This window comes from Temnothorax nylanderi, unplaced genomic scaffold, assembly GCF_030848795.1.
Source record: "Temnothorax nylanderi isolate EJ_2023f unplaced genomic scaffold, tnyl_v1.0 TNYL_tig0026_pilon, whole genome shotgun sequence".
Classification (NCBI taxonomy): domain Eukaryota; kingdom Metazoa; phylum Arthropoda; class Insecta; order Hymenoptera; family Formicidae; genus Temnothorax; species Temnothorax nylanderi.
Genome location: NW_027249088.1, coordinates 980,001 through 1,005,132, shown reverse-complemented (window position 1 = coordinate 1,005,132; position 25,132 = coordinate 980,001). Strand labels below are relative to the sequence as shown.

The 25,132-nt window shown below is 35.8% G+C and overlaps 1 protein-coding gene across 1 annotated transcript in view; it reads left to right on the top strand.

Moving 5' to 3' along the window:
* LOC139769980 (uncharacterized) overlaps window positions 1-25,132 on the top strand; it is a 46,808-nt gene that overhangs the window by 4,774 nt on the left and 16,902 nt on the right. The window contains exons 2-3 of the mRNA XM_071701541.1: window positions 3,778-4,049; window positions 18,716-18,910. Of these exons, the coding sequence (XP_071557642.1) occupies window positions 3,778-4,049; window positions 18,716-18,910 (467 nt within the window). The remainder of the gene's footprint in view (window positions 1-3,777; window positions 4,050-18,715; window positions 18,911-25,132) is intronic.

Sequence of the window (25,132 nt, the reverse complement as noted above, 5' to 3'; positions counted from 1 at the left end):
ATACACACCACGCTGACCTTATTTATTTAATTAATAATTTCGAGGTCTAGCAGCGCCAAGTTTTTTTACAAGAAAAATTTATGTATTTTAATAAAAAATATTTTATATTTTTTTATCGTTTCTAGTTTAATTTTTTAAGAAATTACGCGAAAACATTTACTTTTACGAAAAAAAGAGACCTCGAAAATCGGCTTACTTAACCTTTGGAGATTTTGTTGATAGAGTAGTTAATTTTTTTCCGTGTTTATGGATTTTCTTAATCCTAGAACGGTACACTTCTAAAAGTAACGTAGATGGTACACATGGGTTATGATAACCCGCCGTTTTCTTTTTACTATAACTTTTAATCAATTGCACATTTTAGGGCAAATTTTTTTAAAGCGATAATTTAGAATCTCAGAAACTCGAATATCCATATTAGAAAGCAAAAAAAACTTTTGCACAGGAGCTATTTACAAAATATTAAAACAAAATTCTTTTAATTGAGTAAAATTGCGGTTTTTTTTATTTAATCATATTTCTTTTTCTAAAATGAGTGTTGATAACTGGGATTGTAAAAGGATTAATGCACATTTTCGATTACTTCCAAAAAGTATAATTATTTTGAATAGTGAATGTAGGTAATTTTTTAGTTTTAGTAACTTTTTATGGTAATAAATAAAATAAATTTTTTGCGTGATTTGACATTAAATATTAAATGTTTTCAGTAAAAAATTGATAAATAATAAATTTCTAATAACATTAACAAATATCGAAAATTGAAATTTACGTTGTTGTACACTATAAAGTAACATTGAGGTTATAAGATGAAAAATCAAGGGAAAAAATGTTTATTTTATTTTTTAATTCCAAAATTCAAAGTTTCATTATAAAATTATTTTTACAAAATTAGTATATAAAAAGTTTATGAATTATTTGGTACGGTGCATTTACTACAATGCGGAGTTCGAGGCATCCTCGAGAACGGGACGCTCTGCACATCTCGCATAGGCGCGTCGCTACCGAGAACGTACCTCCTCATTTTAGAGATGTTTCTGTAAAAAAAACACTACTTTTATTCAAATATTCGTTGAATACTTAATACGATATGTAATAAAATACAACCAAATCAAACATCTTACAAACCTTTTAGTAGAAAAAAAATACGTTGTTTTCAAGAATGCGCCAAGACACTTTTTTAGCACTATTCTTTAAGGAAAATTGAATAATATTCTTTAATTCACTATTTGAAAGTCACTCACATAGAACACTTGGGAAAAAACGCGTAAAAATTGAACCAAAAATTTATATTTTACTGGTTTAATAACATTAACAGTTCACTGGGTTAGTATAACCCGGAGACTAACTCTTAATGTTTGCTGCACGACAATCTTTAATACACTGATTCGAGTATGGATGCAAGTTAGCAGAGAGCTTACCTTTTTCTGGCCCCTCTTCTCTGTACGGTATAGAAGTGGGGAGACTTTTGAAATCGCTATAAATTACGCTAACCTAGTGTACCGTTCTAGGGTTAAGTTAAACAATGAGCACCAAATTCCGGATTGGGATATTTTAAGAGCACAAAATCAGCACAAAATTCTAATATAGTAATTTTTTGTTTACAATACTCTATACGTGTTTTTCAAAAGTCGAGGTGCTAGCTTAACGTGAAGCCAGCACCCCCACTTTTGCTAATAATTTCCTGCGAATGGATAGGAACACAAAATTCGAAACTAGAGCAATAAGTTAGCACAAAATTAACACTTTATTATGCCGTGTAAGCCCAAGCTTTTTTTTAGTGATGGGGATGCTAAGGTCACAGAGTTTGTGCTGTGTACGGAGAGAATGCAGTAAATGAACGAATCGGAAATTTTTATCCGACGCACTACGCTCAGGACGGCCGATCGAGATTAATGATGATGAAATCAAGATATTAATTGAAAATAATCCGCCTTATACAACTCGAGTGTGTGTGTGTGTGATTGCGGAGATTCTCAAAATATCACGAATAGCTGTTGTGGAACATTTACATATGCTTAAAGATGTATGTCGCTTATGTCAAAATAAAGGGATAAAGCTGAAATTTACAAAGATTGTGCACTTATATATCCCAAAAACCTGTGTTAAATTTGCGATCGATTGTCCGACCCGTTTCTGAGATATTTGCTTTAAAAGTTACAGAAATTGTATATATATAGATATACTTCCCATGTAAATATCATAATATGTATCTCTGCTCATGTACGGTAAAAATGAATGAAATTTTTATGGTACACTTCTATGACATCGAGAATTGCAATTACGGTTTTTTAAGATTTTCTGTTTATATATTTTTTTCAATTTTTTAATGATTAATTTAAACAATATCAAGTACAAAAATGGGACAAAATTGCGATTTTTACGCTTTTTCTGTCCCAATGATACCATGTTGTTTATGAATAATTTCTGAGATTAGCTCTACACTGTTTAATCAAGAAAACAAAATTATACTACATATAGCTATAGCGACATACATCTTTAAGTACGTAAGTCGTCTCGGTGCTTGGGTACCGCATAATTTCTCGAAAAAAAAACTGATGGAAAGAATTTCCGTATGCGAGTCACTGTACAAACGAAACGAAAATAATCCATTTTTGAAACAAATCGTCACCGGCGATGAAAATTGGGATTGGAAGAGAATCCTGTATTACGAGCTTCTTACCAAGAAATCAAACGATTAATTTGAATGTGTACTGCTCGCAATTGAACTGACTGAAAGCAGCAATCGACCGGAAGAAATTGGCCAATTGTAAAAGAATTGTCTTCCATCATGAGAGAGAGAGAGAGACAACGCAAGACCGCATTGTTTTTTTGGTCTGTAGAAATTGATGCAACTTGACTGGGATATTCTACCTCACCCGCCAGACTTTACACGCTTCGATTACCATTTATTCCGGTCCCTGCAAAACTGCTTTAACGACAAAGAAATTTCACTTCCCCGGAAAGCAAAAACCACTTAAAATAGAACAATTTTTTGCCCAGAAAACTGAGAAGTTCTATATGGATGGAATCATAAAGCTACCCAAAAGATGACTAAAGATTATCGAGAAAAGCGGTGAATTCTTTGATGAGTAAAGTTACATCTAAATTTAAAAAATCGTCTTTCAATTTAATCAAAAAACGGAACAAACTTTCCGTTTAACCCATCTATATGTCTCCGTTTTTATATTACTCGAATATTGGAGATAGTAATCTCTTGTCAATAATAAAATTATCAGACATATGTATTAATAATTATAAGTGATTTATGTGCTATATTCTCATGCGTGATTTGCTTCAAGTGCATGAATTATTTCTTCGAAAATCGAGGTGTTTAAAAGAGTGTGTTTAAAAAGTGTTTAATTAGTGTGTTAAATATTAAAGTGTGTTAAAAGTGAATAAATTGCTGACCATAGACAGTAATAAACATTACTTGAATTCTACTAATTAATTAACATCCGATGGAAATAATGCTCGCTAATTCTTCCTAATATTTCGGTTTGCGAAAGAAATTTTAAACATTACCAGAAAGATTATTGAAATGTTGTATAAGAATGTCAAAGAGAAAAAAAGAGAGAGAGAGAGATACAAATTCGATCATTCTTTACTTTTTACTCTGACAATTTCATCTTTCACCCAAAGATCCAAAAGTATTCCAAAGTTGATTGAACTAATAAGAGTTCCTGATCGATAGATGTCTAATTAATTCAATTCGATTTATGTATCCTAAAATAGATCGACATAATAGCAGTCCTAATTGATAAATATCTTTGATTTCAGAGCCGGCGGCAATATGTGCGACGGGTCCTTCCCCGAAGCTCTCCGCATGAGCGTTCAGGGGATGACGGGTACATCTCCACCGGGTAGTGTCAGTCACATGGCAGTAGCGGGCCTCGCGGGGGGTAGTGCACTCGGTTCGGCAGGCAAGAAGATGCAGGCGGAGCACATCAAACGGCCCATGAACGCTTTCATGGTTTGGTCACGATTACAACGACGGAAGATTGCGCAAGAAAATCCGAAGATGCACAATAGCGAAATTTCTAAGAGACTCGGTAAGTAAAAATGTCCAATTTCTTGGTTTCCTTTCTACGAATGACCATAAACTTCGAAAAACCACTTTCTTGGAAAGATTGAACCTTGAGGTTTCCCCGAATTCTTTTTATTTCTAAAATTTTGATAATTTAAAATAGATTTACATCTTAAGGGGATGCTGGAGACAGCTCTGTTTTACCGCGAAATTTTCAGACACACTAATCTTTTGATTGATTTCACCGAATTAAAAATTTTTTGTCCAGAATTAAAGTATGGACGATAACGAATACCGCAGACACCATTTGCGTATGAAAAACGAAAAAAAATTAGAAAATTACAGTTTTATTTTCGATTCTGCGGTCGACTCATGACAACATTTGCTGCACATAAAAGTTTTAGACTGTGTACGTATACAAACACCTGGCAGCGGTCTCGGAAATACAATAAAGAAGAATCCTGCGCTTACAGAAATGAGCTACGAGCTTTAGTATAAGAGAAAAGTGTGTTTGAAAATTTCATATGCACATGTTACGCGTCTCCCCGAATTCAGCCAAAAACATACGGATCAGTATAACGGGTAGCCCTAGAGCAGGCGCTCTGTAGGTATGTGTAAGAATCGGTGAGCACTTCTTTATCGACGCTGATCGAGTTCGTCTGCGGCTCCAGCATCCCCTTAACAAGTAATAAGGAAAAAGTGGACTTCGAGAATCAAACGCGGTTAGTTGTGCATGAGTTAACGTTATGTAACATTTAATTAACAATTTAATATAAAGTTATAAATCGTTCTTTTCGGCTCTACCTACTTTGAGCCATTTTCATGAAGTGGATAAATTAAATAATCTGACGCTGTCCGAGAGCATTAAAACGAACATCTCAAGATTAAAAGTAAACAGTATAATTTTCACTAAAATACTAGTAAAATCCGTTATCATTTATGGTCTGTAAATCAATCGGACCAGACAATGAAAGTCAGGCCTAACCTAAGGTTACCATAATAAATTTTCAAAACTAGAATTTACATATAGGCTCAAAACCCCGGACATTTCGCTTCCAAACTTGCAGCTCCAGACGCGCACAAAAATACGGACAAGTTAGTAAATTGGTTATAACAATAAATAGATAATTATTTTACATCTCGTTTTTTTTTTATTAGTACTTAGAGTAAAATGAATAAATTAAATATGATTTTAATTTAAAAAAAAGTTGTATTAAGATAGGTATTCCCCGCATTATGTGAATGTGTTATACAAATGTTTTATATAAAATGTAAGATGTAAATATATATGTAAATTATCAAAATTCTAGAAATAGAAAGATAATTTGTATTACACGTGCATGGAAAGTAGCACTTTCCGTGTGTGTTTTCTGTGCGGAAAGTAACGATTTGCCAACATCTACCTACAAAATATTCCACACGTCATATCCAAAGTCATAGTCAACGGGAAAACCGTGCGCTAAGACTCATAGCGCACGGGTTCAAGCCATACCTAACGGGTATCAACGCCATCTCGCAGCGCACACAGAAAACAACTACCGAAAATACCGCCACTTCGCCTCTTCCCAACACACACCTAACCTAACAGCTACTCATATGTCACTCTACTGTACATACTTGTACGCATAACCTTCCCAAACGGTACGAGTACGGGCGCGTCCTCCCTTTCGTGTTCTCTTTCGTCAGCGCGGCCGAGTCGCGGAGTCGCCGAGTGCCGAGTCTGAAGCGCGAGTCTCGTATCGCGGACAACCGCGTGCAAACTCGCGCCGCTATTCGTTTTTCTCGCTCGGGCATCAGGGCATCAGACCCGTGAGGCCCGTCAGCCCGTGGCCATCGCCGCTGCCGCCGCCGTCGTCGACGCGACGACGACGACAACGACGACGACAAGGCCGACCTGGCCGACGAAGTCGATTTTGACAGGTAGTGGATAAACGTGACTGTGCGCTCGCGCTCGCGCTCGCTACGAGCCTACGCGATACGTGCTATTTGCTCCTGTAATAAATGTCGGTTAAAGTATGCGGGGGGAGGGGCTCCGCCCCTCCCCCCCACGCCCCCCTCCCCGCCTGCGCCCAACTCGGGGGGGCTTCGCCCCCCCGAACCCCCCCGTATGTCATTTCTCCCAACTCGGGGGGGCTTCGCCCCCCCTCGTTGGGGGAAAAAACTCCCGATTGCTCGTGCGGGTAAACGCACTCGCCTTCGGCTCGTGCGACTACCCGCACTCGTCTAATATACGCACATTTCCACTCCCTTAACCCCCATCCCTACATGCACTTGTAATACAAAATAGTATGTGTTACACGTACGGAAGTTGGCTGTTAGTCACGAGCGCACTAGGCGCACTCGCCTTCGGCTCGTGCGCCTACCCGCGCTCGTGACCAACAGCCAACTTTCCGCACTTGTAACACAATTCTAGAAATAGAAAGATAATTTTCTTTGATATAAGACAAACATAATTTCTTAGAATGCAATATCATGCTGCCAAAAACTTAATTCCGACTAAGGACAACTGCTAATTAAAAGACACATTTTATTCGCGATTTTAGAAAAAATTTTCAACGCAGCGAGAATTATTCATTGCACAATCGGGATTATCATTTTGTCGCGACATATTATTTCTCGTCGCTTCCTTTATGAACGACTTCGCGCACACGTCCGCGTGATTTAGCGTCGACGGAGATATTCCGTCTAGTATTTCCGTTAAATACCCCAGTCAACAAAGGACCTTCCGCAACTCCCTCGAACTCCTTTATCCGTCATTTTCTTCCTCGCCTCGCACCGTCTATCCCCCATTTTTCGTTTCCCCGGCGACGTCGAATAAGGGAAGCGTCTCCTCCTCCTCCTCTTCTTCTTCTTCCGCCTTCTCCTCTCTCTTCCTCCTCTTCTTTCTCCTCCTTCTCGGTAAAAATGATGCGCACGCTCAAACCTTCGGGGTGTACCACCCCCTTTCTATTTTCCATCCCCCAGCTTTCACTCCCTCCCCCTGCCCAAGCCATCCTTATTCTCCCATGCTTCTTCCTCCGCGTTTTCTTTTTTTTGTCGACGCGACACTTTCCCGTCGCTCTTTCGCCGCCAAGCATATTTTTGGATGATACACATCCACCTCGTTGCAGCGAATTTTGTCCCTTTCCTCCCTTGCCCACTGTCGCGAAATTCCCAAGCAGAGCGGCAAAAAGCTCCGGAGCTCATTCTCGATTCGGAATTTAACGGGCGAGCGCGTCACCTTTCACTTTTTTCCGATCCCAAAGGTATGCGGAAGAATGTCATCTTATTTCTTAACTGCGAATACTCTGACTAGCCACAAGAATTTTCAAGAAACAGCGAAGGAAATATTTCAATATAATTAAATAACAATTCTGAAGATGGTCTAGTAGCAGACCGAAACGTCTGTAGATGAATTTTATCACAACCACAAGTTTTTCAACGTTAACATCTTGTTGCGGCTCTATGCTCTCAATTGATTAATCGTCTAAGCCTTTGATATTTAATGAAATAACAATAAAATATAGTAATACATATATTTATTGGTTTTATTTATTGGTTACAAAACCAATAAACACCTATACAAATAGATGTACAAAAAGTTGATTTATATCATCCTAAAGAGTGTAAATGTTATAGATCAAGATGACGAATGATCACAGTTATTTTATTATAATTATCTTTTTGTACGCCTATATAGGTGTATAGGTGTTTATTGATTTTCTAACCAATAAATAAACCAATAAATATATGTATTACTTATTTTCTTTATATAAAACAAAAATATTCGAATACATAAAAGATTTTCTGCGTATTATTATAACCGAATGAATCGTTTTTCGCGAGAAGCACGCCTTAAAAACTGTTATTTTAAAATTCGCCAATATTTTATTAGAAAAACATTCATTATTTCATGCACAGTATTTAAATTATAACAGTAAATATATCTTTTCGTATAAAAGTAATAATAATAATAATAATAATAATAATAATAATAATAATAATAACAATAACAATAATAATAATAATAATAATAATAAATACGTTGTATATATTTTATAATAATATAGGAATTATTAAAAAATAAAAATAAAAACCAAGAAGGACGACGGGGCGCAAACTCGCAACCTTCGGACTTGTAGTCTGACGCCTAGTCTGATGCTACGCCACGCTTGATCCTTGAACGACGCCTTACTGCAATGGTACTAAAGGAGCGTGCTAAAATTCACACCGCGATTTCTGGTAAACGCTTGAGAGTCGCATCGTCTCCGTATAGCATTTGTTACTTCTATACGAGTACTACATTCCTGAAAAAGTTCGGCAAAATCGGTGACTCGAAGGGTTTGCCCTTCCCTATTTAGTTCTCGTTACCCAATTTTTTTTTCAGTGTTCGCATTAGAATCTAATGATTCTCGAAAGCAATAATTTTTAAAACTTTGAAATGCTTTGGAGAAACTTTGAGGCATTTTATAATCTCTTAATTTGCAAGTTCTTGAGACTGCAAATCTTCAAAGTTTTGAAGTTTCGATCTTGAAATTAAAAAAAAAATTTGGATTTTTAAATTGAGATTCGTATGTGTAATAAGAGAAATCCAATCAAATACTCTTCTCGTCAGAATAAATACTTCGCAAGCGGCTGAAATAATTCCGATCCGAAAATGTGATAAAACAGCGCCCGATTTTATTGCATCAATTAGTAAATGGCGATCCACGCGTTTATCTTTCGAGCCGGCAATTTACCACGTTTCACGACATCCAAAGGATGTTTAGGGGTGGATCCTGAAGGGAGTAATCGTGGCACAAGAGAGGAAGAGAGAGTAATTCTTTAAAGTGAGTGCCCTGTCGGGAAGCGCTTAGAGCTAATTTAGTTATTGGAGCTCGCTGTAACGTGTTGTGCTCGTAAGTTGCTCGTGCGAACCTTGCCCCTTTCGTCTTCGAGACTCCACTCGAGCTGATGGTTCAATCCTTCTGAGGATAATAGCAATTCCAATCGAGATAGAAAAGTCAAGATAAAAAGATGATATAAACAATTCAGACTAAACCAAAAAACAATTCAGACTAAATAAAAAATTCATAAAATTATTTTACAAACTTAATATATACGCTACTAAATTTTCGATAACAAGTTTCGATAACGTTTTTGATAACAAGTTATTAAAATAAATAAAAAGGATTATTGATAGGAAAGATATAATATTAATGATATGTATAAGAAATTATTGTGAAAATAATAAATATTGATATTTTTCTAACAAGATTTTGACACTTTTGCCACAGAGATTGTAATGGAATTCCATCTCAGTCCCAATCTTTCCCTCTAAAAGTACCTCCGATATTGCACTGTAAAAACGCACGCATGCGATGCAAACACCCTCGAGAGAGAAGTTCACAAAGAGGGCGAAACGAAAGAGGAGTAGAGAGTATATAAACACACGAGAAAACGGAGGGGAGGGAAGAGACGTAGAGAAGAAGAGACTCGGCAGAAGCTTTCATCGTAATGAAGTATTTCTACCGCTTGCCGAAGCCTTCAAGAGGAGGCACCGGCTTCTTTCGAGCGCGTTAAAGAAACGACTTGTCAGTTTTGCAATCCTCTCCAAAAACAAGAGACCCTACCTGTTCTACGGTGTTTGAGGTTAATCCGGTTTAACTGTTTCGCTAACATCATCTCTCGGATCCATGACACTATCCACGATATTTATCTTGAATAGTGATTACGATCCTCGAAGAAAACAAATTCCCTGAAATTAGTTTCGCTCTAAGTTTCAAAAGAAAACACAGAAAAAACAACAGAAAGGTCCATTCTGTTATTGGACAAGGTTCACTAAAAAAAAATCAATGGTTAACAAAACCAAAGCTTAAACCTGACGATATCTAAAACTAAACCACGGTTATCCTATGAAGTATTGATCTTATTTTCTTATCATCCACATTACATAATCTTGCAACTTAACTTGTAGCGATATATATTACGACGCTCAAATGCGAATTGCCGACGGCTTTACTTTTTAGAGATTCAATGGTTAAAGGAACTAACAATTATGCAATCGCAATCGATTCAAATGTAATATATAATTCTCAGCTTCCGCTGATGAAAATAGACCTGATCTTGTCTAAGCCAGTTTCATCGGCTTGCAAGATTTGCGAAAAAAAGAATCGTGAAGAATACCAACGCTGCTTTACCTATAGAATTGCGAGGACAATGACACCCATTGCGACAGATATATTGTTATATATATATATATGTGTGTGTGTGTGTATATATATATAAGGCGTGCGAAACACACATACGCGCGTCCGCGTTCCCTCTCATACGGTCGTGTGCGCGTGATTAAAAATGATCGTCCCCGAGCGAGCTTAAAGCTCCCGCTCCCTTAAAAGCTCCCCGTCACTACTTTGAACCCACCGGCTCTTTCTGCCACAAAGGCGGAATTCTCCGCTCCACTTCGAGACTTATGCGCGAAATCCGTTTCCTCCGCGAATTCTACAACAGACCATTCCACCCTTTTCTTCACACGAAAAGGGTTGGAAAAGATTAAGGAGATACAGAAGTGCAGACACGGAAGTTCTCATAAAGTTTCGTTTACCTAACATTTTAAGACACCGGTAGTCTTCAAGTTACAAGCAATTCAAGGTGAAGAGCTTTTTGTAACTTATTGAACCTATCACTCCACCTCATAAGAAATCAAATTAGTTCCTGTGGTAGAAGTACGTTAGATTAACTATGTTAGAATTAATGCGCTAATTTTGTGTTTAATATCTGATTTTTTGGCTTGGGTAATTCAGCAGGAAATAACAATTGAAAAATACTGGTTTAAGGTCGATTCAGACACAGCCGTGCCGTACCCGTACCGTATCCGTACCGTACACGGACAGAAACATTAGACAAGGATTCCTATTGTCTCCATCCTTGTCTAATGTTTCTGTCCGTGTACGGTACGGATACGGTACGGGTACGGCACGGCTGTGTCTGAATCGACCTTTAACGTCAAGTTATCACTCTCATTCGTTACAATCTATATATAAAATTAAAAGATTAGTATGGTAGTTTTTATTAATATGTTTAATGTAATTAAGCTTATAATAGTTAAATATATATTAAGTTATTTTAAGTTATAAGAGTTTAAATATACGTCAGTAAAGATCGACATATATACATATATATACATATATCATCGATACAAGAGTAAAGTGTTAAAATACAGATAGAAAATTGATTCTAGATTTCAAATATTTCTTGATTTATGTGCTTTCAAAATATACATAATAAAATTTTGATATTCATACCTTTTGGTCGACAAGCTGCACCGGATATGCTCGTATTTAATAATTAATAATTAATAAAAATTTTATTTATTTTATAGAATTCAGTTTAAGACTTAACATTGAATGCCGAAACTAATTTCTTTATCTCTACATCTAACATAAGTCGGTTTAAAATTTTTGCTATTAGATTCGCCTCAAGATATACCTCAATAAAATATTATATAATATAATTAAATTGCAAAATTTATTATCCGTACCAGAGCTGGTAGATTTAAGCCTGTGCACTCAGGTGCTTTCTCTTGTGTGCATGTCCCGCACCAGCTGATTCTCGAGTAGCTCAAGGCTTAAATCTACCAGCGCTGATCCGTATAATATGTTTATTATTTTAGACTATTACTTCAATATTAATTATATTTACAAAATTATTAATATTATTTTTTCCATGCATTTTTTGAATTTAAAAGCGTTGATCAACGGTGGCCGCCACTTATAAAATCATTTATAAAAACGTATCAAGATTTGTATTGTATTATCGATATATGATTGATTCGAAATACAATTTGCTTTTTTCTGTCTTTTTTCCCCTTTTTTTACTTATTTTCCTTCCTCCCTTTCGATCCTAATGCCGGCTATAGCCGTATTGATACTAACTCCGCTTATAGCGTATTAAATACAAGGTTAAGTTTAAAATAATGATAAAATATAATTTTAAATAATTGTTGTTCTTATGTAAATCTCGTTTTATTTTTATGTTTGGAAAATTATATCTTTAATGCAACGAGTTAAGACAGTGGAGTCACTACAGACCCTACAGAACACCTCGTCGCTCCAAAGCGAACGCTAGCGACGCCGCCGCGCCATAGCGAAAAGGTTAACCCTTCGAGGCCACACTGGGTGGCGGCCACCCAAACAAAAATTCAAGCCCGATATTTTTAAGATAAGCTTTATAATCAGTGTAAAATTCTTTCACCTAGAATCCCTAGTTCGAGTCCTTTTCTCGAAGATCCGTACAGTAGAGAATAATAATATTTAATAGACTTAAAATTTTAATATAAAATAATATTTTATTGTAAAATAATGGTTAATAAAATCATAAAGGAGGCATAAGGAATACAACAAAAAAAACGAGACTGAAAAGGGCCCATAAGAATCGGCCGTAGCGTAGAGTAATGCCTTAGAGGCATCTTCTTAATTGGCACGAAACAACACCGGTAACGAGAATAACGGCGCCATTGTTTCGCGCCATAAGAAAAGACTATTAGCGTGGCACGCGAAGAGGACTCGAGGCAAGATTTCCTTTTAACCGTGTTGCTTTATCTAACGACGTAATTATACCACACGTCGTCGAATGAATGTATTTAATGAAATCTCACGCTATTATCAAACATAACACTTATCCGACAGATATATACCTTCTCGATATAGGCAAAAATTGCGTGCGAACAGCGCAACATTATCACTTATTTAAGACCTGACGTTCTAAATAAGTGCCTATACAATCTGAAAATTATAAGCATGCAAGGAAAGGCGGATACATAAGTGAAAATTATCCGAGAATATCGCCGCAAAATGTATATATTATATCACACAGTTTTGTGCTTCGGTAGAAACTGAATTATCCATGATAATAACACACACAGTTTTGAAACTGCGCTAATAATAAATAATGAAAATAGTAACACATTAATATTTTTATAATTGAAAATCTTAATAATAACTAAAGTAAATTATTTTGTGTAATATTTTATGTGAAGTATATAAGATATTGAAAAGAAATTATTCTGTTGTCTGTAACGTTTTTTTTAGAAGGTATTAATTAGCAGACTAAAACCTCATTCACTGCACTGTAATGATGTTTTGTTCGGCGGTGTATTTTTAATACCGCACGTATTTTCTCGCGTAATCCCGACGATGCAAGTTCGATTTCGAGGCTCCAAGTCGCCAAACCCCCGCGCCAATAGGAAATGCAGGAAACGTTTTCCAATTTCCACGTTTCATCGTCGGGGACAAGTCCGGGAAGGGTTGGAGGGAGAGGCCGATCGATCGGCGGTGCAATAGCTGCATCGCCACCCCTTCGCCGGCACCGTCTTCCGTTGCCAACACTTCGAATCGCAATTCTTTTTCTTCCAAAAATCAACGCGAAATGTGTTAACGCAAGACGTCAAATTAAATTACTAAAAAGCTCGCCGAAACTGTTTCTTTGAGAGTTCATAAAAATAATATAATGAAGTATTCCAAATATAATCGACAAGCCAATCGACGTATTCTTTATCGGATCCCTTTATCGGGATTGATCATGTCACAGAAACGAGGGCGACGTCACAGCCACGCCGGCCGTCCTGCTCTCCTTCCTTTTCCTTCTTTCCCGCTTCTCGTCTCTATCTCCTCCCTGCCGCCCCCGTCGTCCATTAATTAACAGGCTTTGTACTTTTAAACGATGTTAAATAAACGGTACTGTCCGCAGGGAAAGGACTGAAAAGCGGGCGCTATATTGTGCTTTAAGCTTGCTCCTCGTCCTCGTCGCCGTTCGCGTCGTCGGTAGGTATCAGAAAGAAGAACAGAGAGGACGAAGGAGTATTGCCCGCGAATGCCAACTTACTAATCCATCAGTGCCGGGAAGTCTTTGTTCTAAACAAATACGTCGAATACCTCGTCTCACCCCCGCCGCCCATTCCCCTCCACTCTTGTTCGACCGTGCCACCTGCCTTTCAGACGGGAAAACGTGTATCGATTGGATAAGCCATAATATAAATAGAGAGGGCTACCCCCTTCACGCGGCCGGAAGTTGCCTCGAGTTCTTGATTCCGAAGGCAAATCTACGCGGTCCGTGACATCGTGATCGTCAATTCGGGCCACCATTTCTCAAATAACAGATTTATATTTTTACTACAGATCGACTATCTCTCTCTTTCTATATTTTAAAAAGATTATTTTTAAATTAAATGGGCAAACAAAAATATCCCTTAATAATATGACAAAAAGTCGCTACAACGAACTCTTGCATTTTAGTCTATCAACAATGATAACACCATATCTAAGGGATTCCGGAGAGAATATACGTTTCAAGAGATTTTATTTATTAAGAATAGTAGTTCGATCCCGGCACAGGCTGCGCTATCAGTCCCGCTATTGTCTCGAAAGACACAAACGTCGGATTCTCATCCAGCGTTTGCCGATACCTTTCTTCGGGGTTCATTGTGCGCCACCACGTATCCGTATTGTCCAACAGCCGACGTGCTCGGTTGTTGTTAGCAGGCAGTAACAACAACGGGAGAAGCAAGGGATTTGTGTGGGGTTCGCTAGGAAACCTCGGCACCTTGCGCTCTTATCAGTTTCTCTATTGCTTCCGCCCATCTTCTTCTTTATTACTTTCTTTTTCTTTGATCTTTTAGTCGCAAGATGATTTTCAAAAGTGATGTTAGTTCGATAATCTCGAGCCGCATATAATTTCTAATAAGTTTCGACTCTATTTAAATCTTTATTCAAATTATTCAAGTCTTTCTAACAAATTTTGTTTAAATTTGTCCATCTCTTTTTTCTCTTCTTTCTCTCTTTCTCCATTTTCTATCGAGAATTTTTATCCCGCTCGAATAAAACTCCTGTCGGTCGTTCAGAATATTACTTTGCTTTCTCTCCTTTCTTCCGGCAACTTTTTCACTCACCATCGTGTCCGGTAATCCTGACCAAGCTACATAAAAGGACAGGAAAGGACTCGGAAGATATTAAAGTCCTCGCGCGCAAAACTTGGAGAGCACGAAGAAGTCGCTCTTGACAACTTCGCGACCGGTTTATCTTGAACAAATCCCGGATTAAAACCTCGAATTGAGCCATCTCGTTTGACGGCAACAATAAAAAACACATTTTCTTCGTGTATCCTTATTTCCAAGATAATTATAACAACGGCACTGCTCGTGTAAAATTTATGTCTTTGATCTTTTTCGAATAAGATTTGTATCGCTCCTAAGAGAGCTAAAGATTTTATTCTAAGTACCAGAATTTAATACATCTGTAAGAGCGTAAAAGAGACGCATGCTAGATATTTTGAATTCCGTATCCGATCTTTTTATAACGATTGTCGCTACCGAGTTTCTCAGTGAAATCAATCTCCAGTAAATAGCTGCGAGCTTCGCAGCGTCGCGACACCGACGTCTCGCTGTGGCGGCCATTGTTGGCAGCGTCGCGGTGCAAATCCCGGGCGCATTGTACCGCCGTTGCATCAGCCTCGGCGTCGGGGTCGGTGTCGCACCTCGGTACCAGCGGGTTCCGTTTCCAGAATGCCAGAACCAGGGCTTCGCGCTTTGTGCGCGCCTCGGCGGCCGACAACAAGTGGTAATTAATTCTGTGCAAAACAATCAGCCCGTTGGCATAGTGGAGGGAAACGCGGAGAACGGCGAAGGGGTTAAAAACGATTCGCGATTTATCCCTTCCGTCCCTCCGTCCAATGAAGCTCACCGTGAAATCCTAAAAGTGTTTAAACGCGAATCGTGGCAGTGTATAAACGTGTAAAATGTAAACCGTGTGTACTAAAAAGCCAATGTACAATAATTAAAATAATAATTTTTAAATCGGATTTTTCAAATCGGTCTATAAACAAAAGAGATATAATTTTAGAAAAAAGTGCAAAATCGAGATTTTTTTCGCGTTTCTAGACTTTTGTTTTCTTTTTTATCCGTATATCTCTTTAATTCTGTCGACTTTTATACATTATGGGCCTATTCCTTAATCGATTCTCGATCGATTGAAAAAAAAAATAAACTAAAATGTACCCATTTTTGTTGAAGTTACAATGACAAATGTGGATTAGGTCTCCGAGACCCTACGGTGTGTAATACGTAAGAAAAATAAGACTGTGTATACTTAGGGTTAAACTTGGACCACTGATATAAACATTGTAACATTGTTTATATCATCGTATCATAAATCCTGCATTATTTTAAAGTTTACTTACATTATATAATATCAGGATGCTTAAATTTCCTCGTTCGTTTCCTTCTCTTACGGTTAAATCTGTATTTTTATCAGCTCTGTGTGTGATACATAATTGATAAAAATAATACAAATCCAAATTTCTCGGCATTTAATACATCACCGTAAATGGTCTCTTTTTAAATATTTACCAATCAAACTTCTAGAATCGATAGTTCTCAAATATTAACTGTCGATGTGTTAATAATTGTTTAATTACTGGAATTTGTTTTTACCTACAGATTTTACAAATAACGATACATAGGAGTCCCCTATTATGAGAGACTTCTAATATGAGATAACAGGGTTTCTCTACCAAACTAATAGACTCTATCTGTTAGTTCCGTTGTAAACTTATTGCCCTTATATATAGGGTGAAATCTATTTAGTGAAAACTTCATTGTTAGATCATGCGTGTAATCGATGCAAAAAGAAATTTATGAAATTGGAGGTTGTCAAATTTTATTGAGGCGAGTCTTTAAACCTTGTTTATTATATAATAAATAAATAATTGACAATAAATTCTGCGTGCAGTGATAGAGTAAGATCGTATTAAATAGGAAAATACGGGATATGTTGAATTGCTTAATTATAAAGGTTAGATTTGATGATCGCGAAATCGCAAGGCGTGAGGCTCGTAATATGAGATACTCAGGGTACACCTAATATAAGATAACCTATTATGCTCGAGTGACGCTCGTTGCTGGAGTATGAAAGTTATTGTACAGTAATAAAAAGAGGGAAAATACTATGTTAAAGTTAAGGGAAGGTTTATACAAAATTATAAGAGTGTGCTGACGGTGATCGCATGCTCATGCTGGGCGCACACTAGCTGCGCTGGAAATATTGGGTATAAGCGATTATTGCAAATAAGCTTCTCCATGTTACATTTGTATTTCAGAAACATTAAATAAAGTTTTCTAATTGCAATACCTACTAATGTATTTTGCATTTTATTAGCGATTTCGCGGGGTATCTCATATTAGGAGCACATTTTTACAATTTTGCATAAAGCTCATTTTTTACATTTTTCTAATTTTCAGAAAAATTAATATTTAAATTAGATTTTACATTTCAGCATCTTAAAGCTTATTTTCCCAAATTCTCTTCAAAATGACCTACTACATTTTTCAATTCTGCCCATAGACTTCCGGCAATCACACAAAAATTCAAAAGACCATCCGCAACTTCCGGATTGTTTTTTGAATTTTTCCGAAGATTGATCGAATTTTTGTGCAATTGTTCAAAAGGTTGTTGACCATTGTGTGGCTGTTAAAAGTTAGGACTCCACTGCTCATCAGTCTGCGGTAATTGTCACGGACAATCTTGTCTGAATTTTGCACCAATCGACGATTTATCCAAAACAGAAGTCAATAAAGACGAGGAAATTGACACCCTACAAATTAATTCTATGGATTATCTCCAACAATGTATTTATTCAAACAAAGGTAAAAACAAAGAATAAGTAGAAGAAGAAGAAGAAGAAGAAGAAAAAGAAGAAGAAGAAGAACCAGAAACATAATTTTATGTAATTTTGTATAAAAGAATTACAAGTGTATCAGTGTGAAATATAGTACTTTAATATCCTGTCTTTAATAACTGTCTTAGCTTGCAATTTCAACGCGATTTCAGAGTAAGCGAAAACAACGCGTGAAAAAACTACCTAAGACCTTTTTTTGTATCATCTTTTTTTTCTCATCTTTATTTTTCAAAATAGACGTTATAGTCGTAAAATCAATAGAAACGTAGATATTAGGTAGATATTGGTTAAAAAACCAATTTTTAACACCTTTTACGCGCTATAAAATATTATGTGTACAATCAAATAATGGGGACTTTTGGTATGTTATTTATAAAGACTAAATAAAAGTGCATGCAAATGCTCGATTCTTGAATTCGTTCGCAAGAGAAATGTATACGAAAATTCTGCTCTTATAGAAACGTTGTAAGTTGATTAGTTAAAAGCTATGCAATAGCCAATCGACTTGCAACTTTTCTGTAAGAACAACATTTGCGCATACATTTCTCTTGCGAATGAATTTAAGAATCAAGTCCCTGATCGCGACATGCGTGATGCATGTACATGGAAAGAACGGTTTTGCTGAAGTATCTAAAAATTTAGCTAGATACAGATCTCTGAAAATAATTTTGTTGTATCATCAAAATAATTATAGTAGGTCGCTGAAGTATGATGATAATGCTGTAAAAAATTTTGACATTTTAACAATCAGTTTGAGTGTTCTATTTATTTTAGTGGTCCAACAAAATTATTTTCAGATCTGCATCTAGCTAAATTTTTATATACTTCAGCAAAATTGTTCTTTCCGTGTACTCACGCTCTTGTGGATATAGTTCCGCTCTTATGGAAAAGTTCAGTATTTGGGCAGTATTTTGGATCATTTCACCGAATTTCATGAAATGAGGGTGAATCTTTTCGAAACTACAGCCCTTATTATGATTAATCACAACATAAAAATTGTTACAGGCGCAGAATGGAAGCTCCTCACGGAGGATGAGAAACGCCCATTCATCGACCAGGCGAAGAGATTACGTGCACAACATATGAAGGAACATCCCGATTATAAGTACAGACCGCGAAGGAAACCCAAGACTTTGCGGAAAGAAGGCTATCCCTACAGCATTCCGTACCCAAGTGTTCCCATGGATGCTCTTCGTGCCGGTAAGTATTTTTGTTATTAATCTCATTATATAATAAGATTTGTTACAGAGTAAGCTGAAATGGAATTGGTTACGGCTCAAAATAAATCAAAATAATAGAATAAATTTTTCTCACATAAGGCTTCGTTTTTGAAAAAAAGAACTTAAAAAATTAATCAAGTACGCATTAAAGGAAAAATTATTCTTGCATTTGAAGAATTAAAACGAGAAAATACAAGAAACTATCCATTCTAATGTAATTCGCAGAATATAATAAAATAATTAAGGACTCTCAATAATAATAAGAAAATAAAAGAAATTGGCAATAAGAGAGTCGACGCGGTTATTAGTGCGTAATGTCAAAAGACAGATATATTTGCATATTACAAATTTCCGGACGTTTCGGCTCTTCTTCGAGCCATCCTTAGCGGTACAACAATAAACCATTCTCCATCATAACCATGAGCCTTCGGATTAGGAGGTCGGAAAACCATAACAACTAAATGATTGCTATCTATATATGGTCAGACATAATTAATGAAACAAAAAATAAGAGCAATAACTCATTTTTATCCGAACACTCACCAGATAGTCCGGAGAACGGAGGATAGTCAACAATATAAAATTACATTAAAGATTGAAGTGTCCATGACATGTTATTGTCACGATAGATCGCACGACACTGTGAGCCCCGTCAAGTGGAATAAGAATAGTTATACCAAGTAAAGTAAAAATCTTGTAGGTCATAATGGAAATAAAAGTGTAAATAATAAATAAGTAAATGTGTATAAATATCATTCTCAGACCAAAGAACAAACAAGCGCAATGTTACAATTTATTTAAATTTATTCAAAAGGGGAACGTATGCATGATGTAAGAATTCGGTATCCTTTTGTAAATTAAAGCTGTTATTTTGCAATTTGATGTAAATCATTTCTGAAACAAATCGTTTAGATACATATTTTTCCCTGTCGAGGACTGCGACATTCTCCCAGTCGAACTCATGATCAAAATTTAATCTATGTTCCGTAATAACTGAATGTGTATTCGTATTCCAACGAATGTGATTTCGGTGTTCAGAAATTCTAGTATGCAACTGTCTCTTAGTTAGTACGAAGCATATCGCAGTCCCTACAGGAAATCTTATAGACAACATTGTTATTCGATTGTAATGGGAGAGAATCTTTTTGTACTCTAATAAAATCAGTTAGTTTATTAAGACTAAAAAAAGAAAGATTATTCATAATTCCTTCAATGCTCTAATACGATCAATCTATGCGACCCAATGCTATTATTCACTAATATAATTAGTGAGACATATAATGGAAGAGAATAAAAATCGCACCTAGGACCTGTCGAGTACAAGTCAACCGTTCTTCTCACAAGACAGACTCATACAGTACCTATACTATTATTGTGTATCATTTTTATCACACATCTTTGCTATCAAGCAATAATTATATTCTGAATAAATGACGAATATACATTAGCGTTCAAAACTTTGGAAACATTCTTAAGTATGTATTTTTAAATCCATTAATATCAAATTTCTTCTTATCCTAAACACAATAATAGTGTTATCTTTTTTTTTATTATTCTTTTATTTCATTAAAAAATTTAAATGCCTGCAAAAATTAACTTTTATTTTTATTTCTTTTCCATGTGTTTATTTCTTCAATAATTTTTATAAAAGCCACATATATATTATATGATGCAACTTAGGTGCATCGCAGTGCAGCGGTGTATGTATGGTGTTGCTACAAATATCGCACTTCCCACAGTTGCGTAAACACTCGTGGTGAACACTTGTGACTGCGCTGACGTCATGTCTGGTTAGTTTATTGTGACAATTGAGCGGATATAATAGAAACGAGCTCGCGTGCAAAAGCGATGGAAGAACACTGCAAATACGCGGTGTGTTACCAATTTGTTTAATTAATACGGGATGGAGGCGCAAACGCATTATGCGCGGTGAACGCGGCGATTTGTAATTTAATAATTGCAATCTTTCTGTGACGCCGTGACAAAGAACTACATACGAATGGGTTACGTCTGCATTACGTGATAATACGCGCGTGTTTTTCATGTAAACAGACTCGCCATCCACTTATTTATTTGTCGTTCGAAAGTGTATGGATAATTGCATTGTTAAAAGTGACGTTTATACAAGATATGTTTATACAAGATATTTTACAAATATTGCTACGCGTTTGAATTATTCCAATTTGTAGTTATAGATTATACACCACTGTTATTGTTTAAGGCAGCTCACTGTGGCGTTAGAATATTAATTAATTGTTTATCGATGGTCCAAAAAACCTTTAATTTTTTTATTTAATGTATATAATGTACCAGTCTATATTTATTGCTTTAAACACAATTAAAATTATATGTTTTCTCTTATTAACAATTAAAATTATTTCCATGTATAGTGGTATATTTCCATATACTCATTAATATTGAAATTATTTCGACTTAATTGCTACTGCTTCTAGATAATATATTACAAAACAGAATGTTTCAGAAAATTTATGTTTAAATTCAGAAGTATTGGGGTAAACATGAGTTGTTTACTCTTCGTGAAAATGTAAGGTTTAATTTCAGAATAAATTAGCATTAAAGATTATGTAGGGGAAAAGAAAAAGGAGCATATAAACTCCACAGAAATTATTTTGTTCGTTGTCACGGAACAGTTATTTTGTAATGCATAACTTCGTATTCGGATTTTGAATAATTTGCCTATAATAGTAATAGCCGTGAGTATTACAATTCACAAGAGGTCGAGTTAAAAAACTCAAGTAAACGGTAAATTCATCGATAAATATGCTTCGATGCAAACCTAAGGAAACATCCTATATACGACGAAAGCAATATCTATTGTGCAAAGTAATGGAATACTTTTAATACCACAATTTCCTTACCGCTATTGTATCTTCAGCGTGAAAACGATGACGTTCGAATATTCATTGCGACATTATATTATACGCACCCGTATCTCCACGTAGTGTAATTTATCGTCGTCATGTAATTCGTGTCCGCGTAGGCGAGTTTACGGATATCCTTCGCGAGCGCGCTTCCATTTGAGAAATTATTAATTCTATCAATGGTGATATCGCGATTAAAGCCGGAATTTATCCCGACGCCCACGCGTCCTCGCCGCAAAAAGCGATCGGTAATCTCCGATTTATCGGACACGTGGAGGCTCTCTTGTCCTCCGTTTATATCTCCTTCAAGTTTCGATCGTCCCCCTTTCTTTTTTTAGGTATCCCTCCCTCACACTTTTCTATTCAAGTTCGGATTGAAATTCCTGCATAGTTTATAGATGCTCCCGAACTGAGAATATACAAAATGACACGTGCTTTTAAGATACAGACTTAAAAAAATGTATAAAACTTTTACGAAAAATCTTTTTCAAATTAAGAGCGTGGATTATATTTGGTCTATAACCATCGAAATTCTTATTTTACTATCATTGTGTAACTGTAATATATAGATTTTACTTAATTTTTCGTTCGTATGTTTCAATTTAAATCCGCTATAGACAATATATATTTTCATCAGATAATTTCAGGATAGAATTCCATTTTATATGCTATCTCGATGTGTGTATTTTAAGGAGGTTGGATCGTTCTCTGTGCGGGGAAGGGGCGCGCGGCAGGGAAAAGCATATAGGTTAGATTTTCGTCGCGTGAAATAAACGAATTTTAGCAAATAAATATGTGGAATGCATTTAATTGCTGTTTCTTAAGGTTTAAAAAGAGTTGTTTGTACAATTGAAACCCAAATACGTTATTATCCACATTGAAATGTGGAAATAATAAATGTGGTCCTGTTTTATTTTTACAATTTCTTGATAACTATAAAGACGAATTCATTTCAGTCTTCGAGAAAGTTCTTCCTAAATATGTAAAGAGTTATTTGCACCTATTTTCACTAAATTCTTATCATTTTTAATATGCTTTCGAGAGTTACATTACAGGTTAGGTAACATTTCTGCTGTGTCGCCCGTGTATAAGAGAGAGACAAGAGTATAACTTCAATAATATTAATTACTCGACAACCATGCAGACGATTGTCTTCAACTTTGGCATGGACGACAGATTCCCATAGACGAATATTCTCCGTAAATTTGAACTAATTCTTATCAAATTGATTTTACTAACCACCCTCCTTAATATATATTTTATATTTCAAGATATATTAGGTATATATAAATACAATATATGTATACTCTGAGTCTTAAAATGCTTTTCTTATTACGCAGCGCATAAAATTATAAACAGAATTTTATCCTGAATTCTGATGCAAAATATAAATCGTTTAAAGTGAGTTTTATTACATTACTTGTGGTTATTATCTCTGCTGAAATGGCATCTCTGTCATATTACACAGTAAAAAATCGTGTGTACATAGCGGTCCATATATTAAAATTTTCTTGTGTCACCAAGATTTGATTATTACTTCAATGTAAAATTAACATACAACAGCTATGTTATTTCTTTCTTAACATTTTCATGTGTTATATTTATGTCAACGTGATAACTTAACACTTTATATATGTCATTTAGAAATTAAATATTATTTTGAGTTCTTTTAACACAATTACTTTAAAAAATCAACACGTCTTAAAGTTATTTTAACACATAAACAAAAGTTAAACGTAAATTTTCAAATAATCGTAAACTTTGACAAAATACAAAATAATTAAATTTACTAAAATTAAATGTTTCTATTACATATAATTTAAGTAAAATCTACACATTTAAGTAAAATCTGTAAAGTAATTAATATCATGTGTTAATATAACTTGAAAAATAAAGTCAAAAGAACAAATATAAATGTAAAGTATAGTGTCAATTAATTAACATTTCTAATTTGTCAACAAGTAACACATGATGAATGAGTCATTTTAACTTAAAATTTAGAGTGGGACATGTAAAAAATGTTAAAATTACGTTTTATTTTTTACTGTGTATGTTAGTTATCTTCTGCACGTTTTCAAAAGAAAGCAGAAACATACTTTCACTTTTTCTCTTTGTCCCAAGAACATTATCGCCAATTTCTTCCCCACATTCTCTTTTCCCGACGGTACCCACAGCTCTTTTCAGTTATTTCTGCTACCTCTCGACCGTATTTACACGGTGGCACGCGCATAAGACAAGCGCGTGGGTGGTTGGAATAAATTACCGGCTTAGGTTGGAATGCCGACTCGAGTTTCCGCTCGTGCATGCGGCTTTTCGTTCTTTAGGGATGTGAATTAAAGATATACTTTCGCCGGAAACTCGCCGACAACGCCGGAAAATCGCTAATTCTTATGTTAATTAAAAATCTTGATCACGATTACAATACTTGCATTACTAATGCCGATTTAACGCGATAAACACTTACTTATCATAATTTCACAATATTTAAGGACAAATTGGACTAATTGTAAGTCGAGATAAGATAAAGAAATAATATTTTGAATTAAATCGTTCAAAAAAATTTAAGTTTTTAACGTGTTATAAAACGTTTCAAAACTTTTGCATTACTTTTACGCATTAATAATTCACGGGAAGGAATCCGTAGAGAAAAAAGTGGAAAACGCGTGTTCCCTAAATTTCACAAATATATCATCGGTTAAACGCGTTTCGGAGCCAGTTGTCCTTTTCTCAATGGATGACGGATTTACGATCGCGGGTATCCGTAGAGTCACGTGCTTTCGGCCCCCAGGCGTGACCGGTGAGCCGCGGACTTTTGCATAATGTCGCGGGAGCTTAAGACAATTCGATAAATAATGAGCAAGCGACATGTTTATGCGCTCGCGTGCCTATCTTCAATGAATCCTCGAGCGAACACGATCCGCAAAGTACAGCCCTGCCGCGCCGAAGGGAATTATTCGAGGATTTATTCCGTGCGCTCTCTCCCCATCCCTCCACCGCTTTACTTCCACGCCTCCGAGATATCAGATCGATTTGTAACGATAAAGTACACACGTACGAAATTAAAAACGAAATTTTTCTAAAATATCCGAGAATCAAAATATAATCGAGTAAAAGTTTCTCATGTTTCAAGCGACATCGAACTTTCTTTCATTCTTTCTCTTATTTCTTTTTGTTTTGTTTTAAAAAATCTGGAATTAATTTATTTTTAATATTTTGACTGCTTATTACGCTCAGCAGTGAGTTCCGGAAAACTCAAATGGGAATGTTAGTGATGTCGAAGGCCGAAAACTTATGAATCATTCAAATATGAGTGATGACAG